Below are 17,757 nucleotides of genomic sequence, written 5' to 3'. Positions count from 1 at the left end.
AACACACTTCCTGTCGCTCTAGGTTTACTAGCGCTCCCTCCAACCTCTGTTGTTCCTTTCTTGTTATTGGGGCATTCATTAGCTTTGTGTCCCTTCGCTTGACATTTGAAGCATGTTATAACTCTTTGCGTTCGACACTCAACTGCCCTATGACCTGGCTGCCCACATTTGAAACAGTTGTTGTGTGGAACAGAACCCACACTTCCCCCACTTGAAGTTTGGCTAGCCGTTGGAGCTTGGCTCCTTTGTTGCACAAAATCTTGATTATTCACTTTAGAACTCGAATTCCCGGCAGACTTGGTGTAAGTTTACCCTTACTAGATGACCCAAACTTATTATTGCTCATGGGTCCTCCACTCTTATAATGAGTTACCCTAGCACGGTTATCCTCATCACGTACTCGACACTTGTTTACCAATTCGTGATAGTGAGTGATCCCTTGATAATTGAAAACTTGTTTAATCTCAGGTCGAAGACCACTCATAAACTTTACACATTTTTCCTCCTCATTGCCCACACCATCATACATAGGGCAGAATCTAACCAAGTCTTCAAACTTAGTCACATAATCAGCCACAGAATCTTCTCCTTGCTTCAATTCAAGAAATTCCACCTCTTTCTTATGTCTTACATCTTGGGGAAAGTATTTCTCCAAGAATAGCTGCTTGAAATTCTCCCAGTTCACTTGGGTACCTGCAGCTATCATTCTTTGCAAAGCACCTTGCCACCAGATGCCAGCCACTCCAGAAAGCATGAAGGCAGCCAAAGTCACCTTCTGTATCAAAGGACATCCCACAGCTTGGAATATCTTTTCAACTTCAAATATCCAGTCAGCAGCTCCATCAGGATTATAACCCCCACGGAATCTTGGCAGATTATTTCGCTGGGATCTCTCTAACCAATCTATCTCTGGTCGTTGGTTCAAATTACCAAGAGCCTGAGCCATCGCTTATAGAGCATCAGCGATTGCACGATCGTTCCTACCTCCTGCCACTACTTTTCTGGCCTCCAGAAAAGTTAACAATTATACTATAAGTAAACAACTAACTTAATCAATCATAATACTAACATATCAACAAATTCCAGAATCAAATCATTCCATCAATTATCTAGCAAACAAGCATAGTAGACTCATAACTCACGGCCGATTGGATCGACCTGCTCTGATACCACTAAATGTGACACCCTTACTACCCCAACATATATATAGTAATAATAAAACATAAATAAATTTTCCAATTTCGGTAAAAGGGTTCACATGAGAATCTTCAAAATTATCCTTTAATAACCACAATAATAAAAATGAAACGCAAGAGTTTTCAAATTATTTTTAAAAATAAATTACAATTCCAAATCCATATAAAAACCTATGTTCTAAAAATCCTTTGCCCCGATGTCACAATATTAGAGCATCCCGACAATTCAACCGTTAGCATTCTAGATACCACTCGTAGTCAGATCTTCCTCACCTAAAACATCCACAATTTGTACGGTGAGAAAAGAAAACATCCATATGTAAAGTATATACAAACACACAATAATATAATCTCATTACATAAGGAAATATTTACAAACATTTCTATATATCATAATTTATCAATCATTCATCATCTTCACATCTCAATTACATCAATCCACAAAAATCTTACAATTAACATTATGCCAAGGCCATGCCACAACTGACATAAGTGATACGGGTTAATTGCCTCACTCATCCCACACCATGCTAGGGTCACGCCCTCCCTGTAGCATCACTTACCCAGGGGCCATGCCATCCCTAGTCATTGATGTGAGGAACCACAATCACATCACAATCCACACAATCTCTTGCAATTAACCCTATGTCAAGGCTGCCATATTTGACATAAGTGATACGTGTTAACTGTCTTACTCATCCCACACCATGCTAGGGTCACGCCCTCCCTGTAGCATCACTTACCCAGGGGCCGTGCCATCCCTAGTCATTAGTGTGAGGAACCACAATCATATTCACATCCATACAACATCTCATCTCATAGCTCAATTCCATACACACATCAAATAGGTCCAAAATAATGGGTTTCATACATATCAAGCAATTCACATCTAAATTATCAATTTTTATCAAATAATATAACAATGATATCCATAAATTAATATAATAATCAATAGAATTAGCAATTTAATATAATTTCAACATAAACAATAAAACTCCAATTATTCCAAAACCTAGCTCACAGACACTTTTCTACAATTTTGTTCTCTCTCCTGGATCATCATTCTTACAAATTAAATATATATTTCTAATCCTCAACACATACGGAATCTAATGGTATAATTAATTCCTCAAACAGAAATAATATAATTTTTCCAAAACCTAACTTACAGATACTTTTCTATAATTTCGTTCTCTCTCCTAGAGCATCATTTTTACAAACAAATCATATAATCATAGTCCTAAATACATACAGAATCACATAAGACCAATAATTCTCCAAACAGAAATAATTATAAAATTGCTCATAATCCTAAGGGTTCTTCTTCTACCCAATTCCCTCATGTAACTCCACATATAAATAATCTCTTTTTCCCCCGTACCTGGATATGTAGAAGCTGAATCTAGATATGTAGAAGTTGAATCTACACCAGATCTGGTTGGTCTCCCTCGCTGGGTTCCTCTCGGTGTGAAGCAGAAAGTAGAGGAAAGAAGAGAGAGAGAAGAAGAAAAGAAATTAGAAAATGAGAGGTGTGCTTTTTGGGAGTAGCAAACAGCTCTATTTATAGGCATTCTACGCCGGAACGACCCGTTCCAAATCCAGAACAGCCCGTTCCGGACCCTTAAACCATGGGTAAAAATCACATCCAGAACGACCCGTTCCCAAACCAGAACGGCCCGTTCTGGTGTGCATTAATTACTCACAACGACCATAATTTTGGGAACGCCCCGCTCCAAGCCTGTTCGCATTTAGGGTTAATGGCATATTTAATAGTCCGGAACGGCCCGTTCCATCCTGAGAACGACCCGTTCTAGGCTATTAACTCACATACAATTTGGTAGTTTGGAACGGCCCGTTCCAATTCCGGAACTGCCCGTTCCAAGCTACTAAATCACATACCTTTTGGTAGTTTGGAACGGCCCGTTCCAATTCCGGAACAGCCCGTTCCAAGCTACTAAATCACCCCTATCACCTTTATAAGATTACCAAAATACCCTCAATTAAAATAAATAAATAAAAAGTGAAATAAAAACTGGGGTGTTACATACATACCCGTACTCGTACACGTACCCGATTTAATATATCGGGTTTTACCCGTACCCGTACCTGGTCAAACCGGGTATTTCCCATCAAAGTCGGGACGGGTTTGGGTATTACCCGTAGATACAGGTTTATTTGTCGTCCCTAGTCACTCTTATAACTCATTCGTTTATTAACATTTTTAATGTAACTAGATATTGATCCATATTTAAAAATTAAAAATAAATATTATATTAAATATTAAAATTAAATAATTGTAGAAAAGTTATTAAATTTATGGATAAAAATATATTAATTACTCAAAATCATATTAATTGTAAAAATTGTTTTTTAATTATATTTATATATGATATAATTTAGAGTTTTTATATAATGAATGAAAAATTATTTGAAATTGAAGTATAATAAGAAATTATGCATGAGTTTTCAAATTTAAATATATATTAAAAGTATACATTTAAATAATATTTTAAATTTATTAGTTAATTTAAATATATGTATAGGTACCAAATATTGAAGAAAATAATAAGAAAATTAAAATTTGTATCGAAATTTTAATTACAAATATTAATTTATGCAATCAAGTCATAAAAAATAATTGATAGTCATAATAAAATATTTTTATATATTACAATTACAACAACAAATAATTTTAAAATGTAATCAATTATAACGATTATAATTTGTAGTTTATACATTCATGTCATAATTGATAGTCATAATGAATGTTGTTATAATTTATAATTAATAAAATAATTTAAATTGTAATTAATATGAAATTATTGTCGATGATTAATTTGTAATTAAGAGATATTTATTATAATTGTTTATGCGTATATTGGTTATAACTTAATTTAGCAAATAATGGAAAAATAATTTATTTTATTTTTACTTGAAATTTTATTTTATTTTTAATTTTTTTTCATCACTTTGTGCAATTTCATCTAATCTCTTTAGTATTGTACATTTTTTTCAAAGAAAAGAGACGTTTAGAAGAATTTAAAAGAGGCTAAAATAACAATAGAGATTAGATAAAGACAAAAATTAAAATATGATTTATAATTAGAATGAAGAAAAATAAGAGGTAACAATTTAAGTACCAACTACAAGGAGTGAATGAAATATTAAAAGGAGTGAATATTACCAACAATTACAACAAAGTGCAATGACATTCAAATTATTTTTTATTTTGTTCAATTAAAATTATATAACAAAAATTTATGAAGATTCTAAAATAGAATTTGAATAATTCTAAAAATATAGATTCAAAAAGTAATTCTAAAACTCTTCTAAACAAAGAAAAATATACAATTAAAATAATGGAGGAAATTTGTAAAGATTAAGAAAAATTTAGTTCCATAATTTTCCCAAAGTTTGGGGTTCTTAGGCTAAAATGTTACGATTTTGTATTTTTTAAAAATAGTAGGTGGCCTAATTAGCTCTTGGGGTAAAATTACAAATTGGATATGATTGTCTTATCTTTCTAATAAAATTAAGATTAACTTGATATCATATATATATATATATATATATATATATATATATATATATATATATATATATATATATATATATATATATATATATTATAGATAGAACATTTGGATCACACGATGTCTTAAAAGGTTAAGTTGTGAAAATGTAGTTTGTGAATGAAGATGATCAATAACTTCACCTTTTAAGTGTTTGATTTTATGAATGATTTGAAGTACTTATATCAATGTTAGGAAGGATGAATTATGGTATAAAAAAATTGTTAATAGGTTATGATGCAAGTTGATTGTTCATGACTTGAGGTATTTTACAGATAACGATGTCTAAAGACTTCATGTGTGATAATGATAAAGTTGCTAGACTAGTTAAGTTACTAATTTAAATTCTTAATGACATCAATTTCAGTGACTAGGGTTTAGGTGCTAACAAATGATTAAACGATCTAATAATGATTCTTACTTGAGGTGTATTGGATGATGTTGTGTAATCATTATATTACTTAATAATTGGTCGTAGTATGTGAGTATGCCATTGATATGACATATTGTGAGCTTTATGAACTGATTGATGTGCTTTGACATTGATGCATTAATTTAATGTGTATGGATCTTTTCATGGTCGTATGATGAGAAGTCTAAGCGAGGCTTAGCCATGATAAGATATGATATGATCAATTGTGTGATGCGTTATGGTATAAGACTATGTGAATGTAATGCATAGAGTTTTTTTAATATCATATGCATAAAATTGTTTTAAAGGGTACGACATAAAGTATATCGCTAGGGAAGGTCCCTTGTGTAAAAGCTTGGGAACTAACCTTGGGGATAACTCAGTTTGGAAGTCCTAGTCTTGCCCTCGTGAGCATGAGATGTATCTTGTGCAGCATAGCTATCCTGACTAAATCCTGACAGCATGTCCTTCTAGTGAGAGTGCATAGAGGGTGTTGTAACACCCTCTGATTTGACCTCTTAGTGGCTCCACTCCATGACACTTCATGTAACTTCTCGTTGGTCAGAACCCTTTAACGGTTAGAACCTTCCATGAGTAACCCTTTTTGAGATTCCCATCCACTTTTAGGATCAACGATTGACCCCACAAACCAATATAAGACTTTACAACATGCTTTGTCCTCACTCACATACTTTTTGGGAAACTTCCCAGAAAGTTACTCATCCCTAAATTACTCCAAGCCAAACACGCTTAACTATGAAGTTCTTATGAGATAAGCTACCAAAAAGTAGATGCATCTTGTTGGTATAAGTAGTACAAATTAATTCCTTTAAGCCATCCTCAACTATGCAATCTCATACTTGTATAATCTCTGGATCTCTCTCATTCTGGTGTGTCTAGGTTGTTACAAGCCCATTAGTTTTCGCTTGGTTCACCCCTGAACCACACCGGACTAGAAGAGAGGACTTGCTTTAACACCATTTGCAACACCCCTCAGATTTGAGCTCTCAACAGCTTCACTCTATGACACTTCACATGATGACACTTCACATGATGACACTTCAAGCAACTCCCTATTGGTCAAAACCTTTCATCGATTAGAATCCTCCATGGGTAGCCCTTTTTGAGATGGTCATCCACTTTTAAGATCAATGACTGACCCCACAAACTAACATAAGACTTTCTAGCATGCTTTGTCCTCACTCGCACACTTTCTAGAAAATTTCCTAGAAGGTTACCCATCCCTAAATTACTCCAAGCCAAGCATGCTTAACTATGAAGCTCTTATGGGATAAGCTACCAAAAAGTAGATGCATCTTGTTGGTATAAGTAGTACAAATTAATTCCTTTAAGTCATCCTCAACTATACAATATCATACTTGTACAATCTTTAGATCCCTCTCATTTTGGTGTGTTCGAGCTGTTACAGGTGTGACCCATCATGTACTCTTAGACTACTCTATGTGTCATGCTAGCGGTAATGCATGTGTGATATATGTGATAATTTTTATTGGTGCCACATGCATGATAACATGTAGTTCATGTCCATTGCATAATGCATCTTAATGCTATGTGTTATTTAGTTGTTCTATTGTGAATGAACGGAATATGTTATATGATCAATATGTTTATGTTTTAGTGATATATGTATTATTTGTGTTTGTTTGCCTAGCTACGACTTACATTGTGAGACAGAATGAGATGTTTCTCACTTCCCTTTTCTTGTGTTGCTCTTCTTATATGTTGTTACATGTGATCTTCAGCATGATGTTGAGGATGTTGGTGACGAGGCTTAGTCCTCAAAGAAGGGTTATGCTCTGATAGGACACGTGACACCGAGAAATTAGTTAGGACTAGTTAGGATTAATTTGATTTATGTTATTTAATTTGAGTAGTTTCATTTTAATTCTTTTATAATTTACTATTTCTGCTAAGTCTAATTTATGTTAAAATGTGATTCTCTCTGCCTGTATGATTTTGAGCTTATCTATTATATTGTAGGTTATTCAGTTATTCAATATATTATGTGTTATGACATGCAGGATAGAGGTTGTCACAACCTCATCCATCAATAATCCATAGTTCAAATCCATAAGAGATTTGCGCAGCGTTACCTAATCCATCAAGATCTGAGTGCAGGATTGTGTCATCCACCAAGAATCTCATATACAATGCTATCTCATCCATATAATAAGTTATGAAGATATTTAGAAATAAGTCATTAGTAAAATTGAAAGAGAAAGAAAATAATATAATAGAAATGGATGACCTCTTATCCTTATCGAGCATGATTTTGACACAAAGAGGTTGATGTCAGCGTCATATTTTGTCGAGGCAAAGACAGTGGAGAAAAGGATATCATAGGCATCATATTGTAGAGGAAGTGGTCGTTGAGGAAGAGGTGGAGCATGACAACACCAATGGTAGGGTTGTCAATATGCCCGAAAGAGAAAGAAAAAAAAGTAACACTACAAGAAAAATACAAAATAGCGACCGAAATTAGCGACCGAATTTTATCGGTCGCTGTTTAGCGATTGAATTAGCGACCGATTAAAATAGCGACCGATTTAGCGACCGAAATTTATCAGTCGCTGTTTAGCGACCGATTTAGCGACTGAAATTTTTCAGTCGCTGTTTTGCGACCGAATTAGCGACGGATTAAAGTGGTAGCGAGAAAATCGGTCACTAAATCGGTCGCTATTTACTTGTGTTTCATGAAAATATAATTTGCGACGGAATTAGCGACCAATTTTAAAAATAATTATCAAAGAATTGCGACCGAATTAAATTCGGTCGCTAATACTGAACTTTTGAATTTTTTAGCGACCGATTAAATTTCGGTAGCTAAATTTTTTTTATTAAATTTTGAACCAATGTGACTTTCCCACATTTTTCAACTAAAATTACAAAGCTAGGATTCGATCCTAGGTTGTGGGGGTTATGAGCCAGCAGCCATACCGTTATACCAACTTGATTTCTTAGTATTCTTGGGAAAGTAATATGTATATAATACAGAAGCTTATAATTTTTATTATCTTATAATTTAATATTGGATTTCTTTTGATTATAAAACATAGTAAATAAAATCTAAAATTTGTATTAGTTTCTTTGATAAAAATATTTAATTAATTTTAATATATAATAAATTTAATATCAAAATATTTATTTGGATTTGAGTTATAATTATTATAATCTTTTTGATTTAATATTAGATATCTTTTGATTATAAAATATAATAAATAAAATCAAAAATATGTAGCAATATCTTTATACAAATATTTAATATCAAAATATTTATTATAATTTTAATTATGATTTTTATAATCTTTTGATTTAATACTGGGTTTCTTTTGATTATAATATTTTAATGTGTTTTATTTGAAATACCAGTTAAAATATTTTATTATCTTTTTATTTTAATTTATTATAAAATAATTAGAATATTTAATTTAGTATTATTAAAAAATAACCATTATAAGATTTAGTTTATTTAATTTCATTATTTATTATAATACTTTTAGTCATTGTATTGATAAAAAAAATATTTTTAATTAAAATATATTTAAAAATTTTAGTTAATTTATTATCATTCACTTACTTTATTAAAAAGTGATAAAATATAATTTATTTTCAATTAATTTAATAAATAAAAACTTTAAAATATATATTTAAAATGTGTAACAATTCCTTAAATATAAATATTGAATTAATTTTAATATATACTAAATTTAATATTAGAAAATTTATTATGATTTTAGTTATATTTTTTATTATCTTTTAATTTAATATTGGATTTCTTTTGATTATAAAATATAGTAAATAAAATATAAAATCTGTATCAGTTTCTTTGATAAAAATATTTAATTAATTTTAATATATAATAAATTTAATATCAAATTATTTATTATGATTTGAGTTATAATTATTATAATATTTTAAATTAATATTAGATATCTTTTGATTATAAAACATAATAAATAAAATCTAAAATCTGTAATAATTTCTTTGATACAAATATTTAATATCAGAATATTTATTATAATTTTAGTTATGATTTTTATACTCTTTTGATTTAATGCTGGATTTCTTTTGATTATAATATTTTAATATATACTAAATTTAATATTAGAAAATTTATAAATATTTTAGTTATAATTTTTATTATCTTTTGATTTAATATTGGATTTTTTTTTATTATGAAAGATATTTACCTAGATTTGAGTTATGATTGTTATAATCTTTTGATTTAATATTGGATTTTATTTATTATAAAACATAATAAATAAAATCTAAAATCTAGAGCAATTTCTTTGATACAATTATACAAATATATAATTAATTTTAATATATAATAAATTTAATATCAGGATATTTATTATAATTTTAGTTATGATTTATATAATATTTTGATTTAATATTAAATTTCTTTTGATTATAATATTTTAATATATTTTATTTAAAATATCAGTTAACATATTTTATTATATTTTCATTTTTATTTATTATAAAATAATTAGAATATTTAATTTAGAATTATGAAAAAAATAATCATTATAAGATTTAATTTATTTAATTTCATTATTTATTATGATACTTTTTGGATAATATTTTATAGATATGTGGTTGATTTTGAGAATGATTTGATATGTATTAAAGTGCTCTATGGATTCTTACGGGAACCTATTTATGAGAAAGAGATAAAATAAGAATGTTTTGATCATGTTTACGGGAAACCTGTTTAATGATAACGAGAAAAAACATATTTTTATCACGTAAATTAAAAAATACTCGTAGTAATATATTTGAAAATAAATTTATTAATTTTTTTAAAAAGTTAAATTTATTAATATCATTAATATATAATAGACTTTTATTAGGATAGTCTAAAATTTGCTTATATTTTTTAGGGTTTTAAGTGAAGTAGGAATGGTCTAGGCTCCCCCTCGCATGCCCCCTTCTCCCTCCAAACCCCCTGGCCCCCAATCCATGCCGCAGGATCCCCAGAGCGGTGCTTGGGAGTACTTCTTCCCCTCCATCGAGAACATCGCTGGCCCCACCCTCAATGTCGCCGAAGAAGATGCCCTCCCCAAGGTTCAGGCCAAGGTCTTCCATGAAAAGCCCGCCAGGGTTGTTCACGAGGACCAGGTTATCACGCCTCAGAAGGATCTTCGTGTTCCTCAGCCTCAGCCTCAGCCTGAGCCTGAGCCCAAGCCCGAGCCTGAGCCCGAGCCTGTTCCTGTGCCTGAGGAAATGATGGAGACCCCGTTGCCCAAGGGCACCAAGATCAAGCAACAGACGCCGAGTTCTATGAAGCATTCCGTCAATCTGCAACAGATATTTGCTGATCTCGATGATCATTTTCTCAAGGTTCCAAGAGTGCTCATGTTGTTTCCAAGTTGCTTGAGGCTACGCGCTTGCACTATCACTCCAATTTTGCGGATAATAGAGGTACTCTCCATACCTTTGTTGTTATATTAATCTGTTGTAGAGAAACTAAGTCTTTTTGTTCTACCATTATAAATCTTTCAATATGTAGTTATATTCTGAGAAAGCAAATGATTAGTTAGTTGGAGTGCTTCTTAAATAAGTTTCTCTAGATCGAGAAGGTGAACCTCTATTTGCTTTTATATTGCTGCTTCTTGTGTGATTCTGAATGGTGAACCTGACTGTGGTTTAACGTTAGAGAAATCTAGGCAACAACATCCATATTACTGCTCTTGTTTGCTATAGTTGTTGATGTGCTTAATCAGATGGCCTCAGGTATTCAATTCATTGATGTTTTCAAAATTAAAATTATGTAGATGCATGCTTGCACAGTTGAAAACTCAACTGTTTAGCTTCACGTATAGTGCGCTAGCACTACATCCATGATCTCACTCTCTCACAGAGATAATGAAAGAGAAGACAATATGGTCGACTGGCTTAACCAATGAGTCTACAGCTGTTGTTGACATAATGAATCCTAATCAGTTCACACTCTGGTTAGTTGCTAATTAATTAAATTAAATCTCAAGTAGTAACTATGGTTTTTTTATTAGATGTTAAAAGAACCTTCCCATTTGTAGGGTCATTAACAAATTTTGGCTCTGATTGTACCCTTGATTTGTGTGCGTGTATCTTTGCTTTTGGTTCCCTGTCATCATCAATTTTGGTGTTTGCTAATGTATTAATTTCTAAATCTGTGGCAGTGGTAAATATGCACGTAGTAGTAACAGATTTAGGTATCTGCATTATTGTTCTAATAATAATAAAAATAACCATTTGGAGTTTTTAATGTTTTGGGCTAGATTTTGCTATTAGCTAGTTGCCTAATTGAATATGAAACATAATATTCAAAAAACATATTTGTTTACTCGCAATGAATACTATATTAGTCCAACAGTTTTGTATGTTGGTGCTGGCTCAATGATTTATCTTTCATAGAGAAATTATATTTCATTAAATTATTTCTATATTAAAGAAAAGAGAATTGTGTGATAAGCGATAATAACTGATGGAATAGGAGAAAAAATATGATGTAACTCTTTTATGTATGATACTCCTCTTGAAAGTGACATTTGGATTTGGAATATCAAACGGCTAGCGCTTAACTATGAAGGCAGGGGAATTTAACTCTATTTGTTTTCATTTTCTACAATATAGTATTCAAATGCCTTTTCCTAAACTATTACTTATCAAACTTCCTGTAGGTGCCTATCATAATGCACAATGAGAGTGAACAAGCAAGGGAATGGAGTCAAGTTTTTAGTGAAGATACAAAAAAGCAATCGATTCCAGTCATAGCAGCTTGGCAATTGAATGAAAGAATGTAGTATTTTGTTTCCTACTTTCATCGTTTGTTATTACTGCTTCACAACCTTATGTACAACATATAATCTATAAGTTATACTTGTAATGATTTCAGGTACGGGGAACTACAGGGTCTCAATAAGCAAGAAACAGCAGACAGATATGGGAAAGAACAAGTACATGAGTGGCGAAGAAGTTATGACACACCTCCCCCAAATGGTGAAAGTTTGGAAATGTGTGCTGAAAGAGCAGTTGCCTATTTTAGAGACCAAGTAGGTGGTTTAGTCTTTTGTATCAAGGTTCCTTTTTATGAAAATTTAGAAAGACCATATAAGTTCTATCATTAAAAAAATTAATCGGTGTTATGTGTGTTAAAATTTGACATTATTGCATTTAATATAAAAGACTATTTTTTCTGGCACTGGATTAATATAAAAAAAATTAATTACTATAAAATGTTTAAGATAGTGCTTTATGTGCATTGAGTTTGCCTGGACCAATATGCATTATGTGTGTTGGAGTCACTGTTGAATTGCATTGAGTTATGTTCGCTCACTTATCACAAAAAAATTGTTACCTTTGAATTTGTTCACCAATAGTTGTATTTTGATACCTGGATGTTCATGACATAATTCAATATAATATAATCGACTTTCTTTTTTGTATTGGAAATGTTGCAATAATTATTTTATAATCAAAAGGAATGCATAGTCTCTTGGAATATGCTCCTGTTCTTTTCTGTAACAAGTAATTTGCTTTATTCTAAAGCTGCATCAATTTTACTGTTTTATAATTTGAAATGTTTTTTCAGAAGAATTTAATTTTGATTTGTTGTCAATTTAAGTAAAACAGGTGCCACTACATGTACACTGTTATTAGGATTGGGCTAGTTGTGAATAGCTTGGATAGTTTGTACGAGGTGCTACATCATTTTGGTTAAAATGGGCTACCACATGATATATGTATAAATCCCATTGCCACCAAGAAGGTGCTACGTCATTTTGGTAAATATGAGTTTTCATTTATAGTAAAAGCTTTTTAGTGTTTTTGAAATAGTCGGAGCTTAAGATATATATATATATATATATATATATATATATATATATATATATATATATATATATATATATACTTTTTGTTGTATGATGGAATTTGGTATTATTTTTTCCCCCAAGAAAAAGTAAATAATAACATCTGAAGGTGTTGTGACTTTGTTTACACAGAAAGTTCTTTAAGTGAAGATCACTATGGAGGAAGAGAAACCAACAAGACTCGTTCTACTGAACAACATATGGGTTCAGATGTAAGATTATTTCTCTTTACTTTTTATTTCCTTTCATTTTTAATGGTTTCATTAATTGCTTTAGAAACAACATTTAAAGTGTGATTATGCTATCCTAGGGAAATAATTTATTTGTGAAACAAAATCCAAACTTGTTTACCTGCCAAAAGGATTGGCAAGATGAGGGAAAGGAAGAATCTAAAGAACTTTTTCTTTAGATTATTGTGTTACTTTTAAGTGTCTGTTGCCTTTTGTTTTTCCTGAAATGATATGAAGAACATGGGAATACAATTTAGTTTTTATAGAAATTGTCAAAATTTGCTTTTATCAATCTGTGCTATTAATAAATGTTCAATATTTTCATTGCTGAAATTTCCTTTTTACATTTAGGAATTTTCATTAATAAAATTGTCATTAATTTTAAAGTTTGCTGCATATATCTAATTTTGATATATCAATTTTGAAGGTTCCTGCTTCTCCATCTGGATATGACAGGGAAGATCATAGGAGTGAGAGGAGGCATCGCAGGGATGATTCAAGAAGTGATAGTGGAAGAGTGCGTCAACGGAACTACTATGAGAGTAAAAAATCTTATTCAGAAAGGGATTCACATAGTAGGTATGACTGTGAACATAGTATAAGTGAATATGGTAGAAAGCGGGACAGATATGAAGGTTCCAGGAGAACACCTGGTATATAATTGTTAATTTTCTGTTTCTTGTAATTTTTATGGAATTAATCCAAGTATAGATGCTAGGGAATGTCATGGATTTATCTTTACTTGAAATACTATAAACCTTTTGCTATGTTTTTCCAATTATATAGAATTGACATTTAATATATTATTATATTAAAAATATAATTTTGCAATTAACCTCTACATTGGGAAAACTAGCTATTCTTATGATCCAGGAATTACCAATTTTTGTATATGCAGGCAGGTATAAATTTATAATTAAAAAAGAATTTAAAAATACTGGTATATTTTAGCGACCGAAATAGCAACCGAAATTATTTGTAGCTATTTCAAATAATTATTTTGTATATGAGAAAGAGGTGGAGTGTGACAGCAACAGCGGTAGGACTGTCAATTTGCTTGGGAGGTACACGAGATGCTAGGTTTTCTAAAGTGGATTTGTAGCTAGGTTTTTAGAAGTGAATTTGTAGCAAGATTTACATAGATGGAAATATATTAGAAAAGGGAGAAATCTTAGAATGACATGTCAACATTTTCGCTAACATGACAACAACTAAAGTTTATTTTAAAATGACGTGTTGTCGTAATATAAAGTAGCTCATCTTTTATGTTATAAATAGATAGATAGGTAGATTCTTGAGTCTAAATTGTAGCCCCAAATTTCTACTTTCCAACCTAACAAATAGAACCTTATTTGGTTAATTGCATAGAGAGCATTCATCTAAAAACCTAGATGCGTTTGTACCATAATTTTTAGAATCAAGCAAATCACATCAAATCTCTAAATCATACACTCAAATCCCACAAAATTCATACATAACAACCCTAACCCTCAAAATGCACAATCTTAATATCAATTTAATCAATCTAAACCAATGTCAATCATAACATACACCAGTAATACAATTTCATTCAATTTCATACTCAAGAAACTCCCTCAAAAAGATAACCTAAGAGACTTATTAGGGTTTGCCTTTCTACCCTTATCCTTCATAAATGTTAAGAACTTGATCATTTCCCTCCCCCTACTTGGGGTGATGAGTCGTCTCCTCTAGTTCTCCCCTTGTGACTATTAGGGTTTTGGAAACATGCATAAACTAACTTAACCCTATTTAACCTCTTGTATTTGAATTAGCCTCCAAGTTAAACCCAAAATCTAATACAAATGTTTTTTTATGAGATCACTTATTTTATTAATAAAGTATATTTATTTTTATTACTCATTATTCTAATTAATTATTTATTTATTAAAAAATAAGATGTTATATTTTGTATTTATAGTGACACATTTTTATAAATCTTAGACATATTACGAAAATCAAAATTATATAATTAAACAAAGAATACTGCAAGTTTATTAATGTTCTAGGGAGAGAAAAGAAAATTACTTTTTAAAATTCACTGTAGCAATTGTAATGATGAGAGAAAATCTTTATTATGTTTAAATATCATGTTTGAAGTTTTAAAAGCATAACTGATGCTCATTTAAAAAAAAAATTAATCTCATTATACTAGATAATACATTTCTACCTTAAATAAGGAAATAATATCGTAATTGTTTTTGTTAATTAAAAATTATTAAAAACGGAGAATTCTTAAAAATTTATTGGAAATGGGTTGTATACTTAAGAGGTAAGAGATACAGAAATAAGAAAATAAGAAAATGCGAGATGAAATAGGGAGAAGCGGATGAAAATGGGAAAAAAAAGATATAAAAAGAAAAAGAAAATGAAGGAGTTATAAGAAATACAATTATATAAATTTTTTAGTGAAAAGTTACATATCCGTACTGTGTATATATATATATTTTTACTTTAGGGAGCGTAACCTTATATTATATATAGTTATTTAGTATACGTAATTTTGTTTTGGAAATAAATTGAATATTAGATGATAACATTGGGGAAAAGAAAAACTGAATAAAAAATGCACTATATCTTTTTAAGATTCGTTAAAAACTATTTATTATTAATTAATGTAATAAAAGTATTGATTTTAATGAAATTATTTGTATGCTTTTGTATAACACTATGTCATCATGGGTCATGACTCGTGACTCGGTAGGTTATTTCTCATTGGTAGACATGTTCTATACAAATATAATCATTATATTAAGAAACTAATTTATTTAACCCTTGTTTAGTCCTTGTTTAGTCACATAAAAGGAGATCTCGACTGATTGAATTTGGAGTTTGGCTAGATACTAGATTCATGAAAGGAGATACTGAGTCATACAAGATCATTGAAGAATTTGGATGTAGGATGACTGGGATTTTAAAGGAATGGTATGCCAACGTAGGACCAGTTGGTCAGAACACATTTCATGAACTAGGAAACACAGCTACAGTCCTAGGTGCACTCCATGAAGAATTCATAGGAGATGGAGCTCTTACAGACAGAAAAATCAGACAACAATTCTTAGAGATGAAATGTTGTTCACTCAAGATGAAAGATCTTGATAAGCATTATCTAAGAATTCTTAAAAGATTCTATCTTCTTAATGGTCTTAATGATCCAAGCTTGAAAAGAACTTATGTCAGTTCACTTCCTGTAGAAATCCAGCCAGAGTTAGCCAGAATGGCTACTGCCATGAATAAAGAATTTACAGGTTTAACGATGGGTCGAATCCACCAGATGACCCAAGAAGTTGTAGACAAGCTTTGCCGACAACATGAATACTTCTCAAACATGCTGAAAGATAAAAGGAAGTATGCCAAAGCTTGTAGAAAACCCTTCTTGAAGATCAAATGCAAAGACAAAGACAGATGCCACTGTTCAAAGAAAACATTCAAGGGCAAGAAGTTCAAGTCTCACTACAAGAAGAAGAAGTATAAAAAACCTTATAGGTTTTTTAAGAAGAAAGAAACTCGTGCAAAAAAACCAGGTCAAAGATGTTACATCTATGGCAAAGAAGGACATTTTGCTAAGTCTTGTCCAAACATAGCTCAAAAAGCCATAAAGATGATTACATCTTTACATCTAAATGACAAGGATGAAGTAGAATCCCTCTACTCAGAACAAAGCTCTGCAGACGAAGATACTGCGTTTGCACTACAAGATTCTTTCTCAGACTATTCCAGTAGTGATACAGATGAGGAAGAACCAGTCCCAATCTTTGCTGTTGATCAATTCGATAGCTTGACAGCTGTTGTTCCTTCACATCCCAATGTGGAAATCGAGGTACTACCATCTAAATATGAGAAGCCTATTAAAGTTATAGGTTTTGTTGATACAGGAGCACAAAAGACTATGATGAACCCATAAATCCTATCATCTCATTTCTGGAGAAAGGAGACTACCTACTTCATAGCAGCTGACGGAAAAACCTTCAAAACAGATGTTATTTCTCGAGCACCAATAGGTATTCGACTCTTCAAAGATTGTATAATTTGGTCCAAAGTCATTGAAACTCAATTGCCCAACAAAGATATTCTGATTGGAATGGATGTCTTCAGTCAAGCACAAAGACTATTCATCCAACTAACTGGGCTCAAATTTAAAGGAGAATTTAAACCTTTCGTGCCAACCAACAAGCTGTATTCTCTCTCAGAAGCCCCACCAGAATTGAAGAAAATCAAGATACAGTTAAAGTCTTTATGTGCTGATAGTCATGAGAATTTTTCTCATCCGAATCCACTTTGGAAAAATCCTGATTTCTTCATACAACTGTCATTCAAGCTGAATGAAGATGTGAACCCTACAAAGGCAACTCATCTAGGAATGTCTCCATCTGATGTCAGATTAGCCAGGCATAAATGCCAAGAATTGCTCAAACAAGGTCTAATAGAGCACACAAAATCAAACTGGGC

General features: G+C 31.2%; 1 protein-coding gene across 3 annotated transcripts; it reads left to right on the top strand.

Annotated features, from left to right (window-relative positions):
• Nucleotides 1-6,412: 6,412 nt before the first annotated feature.
• LOC145952897 (uncharacterized) lies at nt 6,413-14,319 on the top strand. 3 transcript variants are annotated; one of them, XR_014430395.1, is made up of 6 exons: nt 6,413-10,628; nt 11,870-11,988; nt 12,085-12,241; nt 12,814-12,973; nt 13,193-13,272; nt 13,718-14,319. XR_014430395.1 is itself a non-coding variant. In XM_083066003.1 (4 exons), exons 1-4 carry the CDS (start codon nt 10,128-10,130, stop codon nt 12,814-12,816), a joined length of 780 nt encoding a protein of 259 aa, XP_082922129.1. In that variant the 5' UTR covers nt 6,413-10,127; the 3' UTR covers nt 12,817-13,019. The 3 variants fall into 3 exon arrangements, 2 of the variants coding, with proteins under 2 accessions (XP_082922129.1, XP_082922128.1); XM_083066003.1 differs by lacking the exons at nt 13,193-13,272; nt 13,718-14,319 and having other exon boundaries at nt 12,814-13,019; XM_083066002.1 differs by lacking the exons at nt 12,814-12,973; nt 13,193-13,272; nt 13,718-14,319 and having other exon boundaries at nt 12,085-12,710.
• The last annotated feature ends 3,438 nt before the right edge of the window (nt 14,320-17,757 follow it).

Source organism: Cajanus cajan, chromosome 10 (genome assembly GCF_000230855.2).
Source record: "Cajanus cajan strain Asha chromosome 10, NIPB_CcT2T_4, whole genome shotgun sequence".
Lineage (NCBI taxonomy): Eukaryota > Viridiplantae > Streptophyta > Magnoliopsida > Fabales > Fabaceae > Cajanus > Cajanus cajan.
The sequence above is the reverse complement of the archived record's forward strand: the minus strand, read 5'-3'. Positions and strand labels throughout refer to the sequence as shown.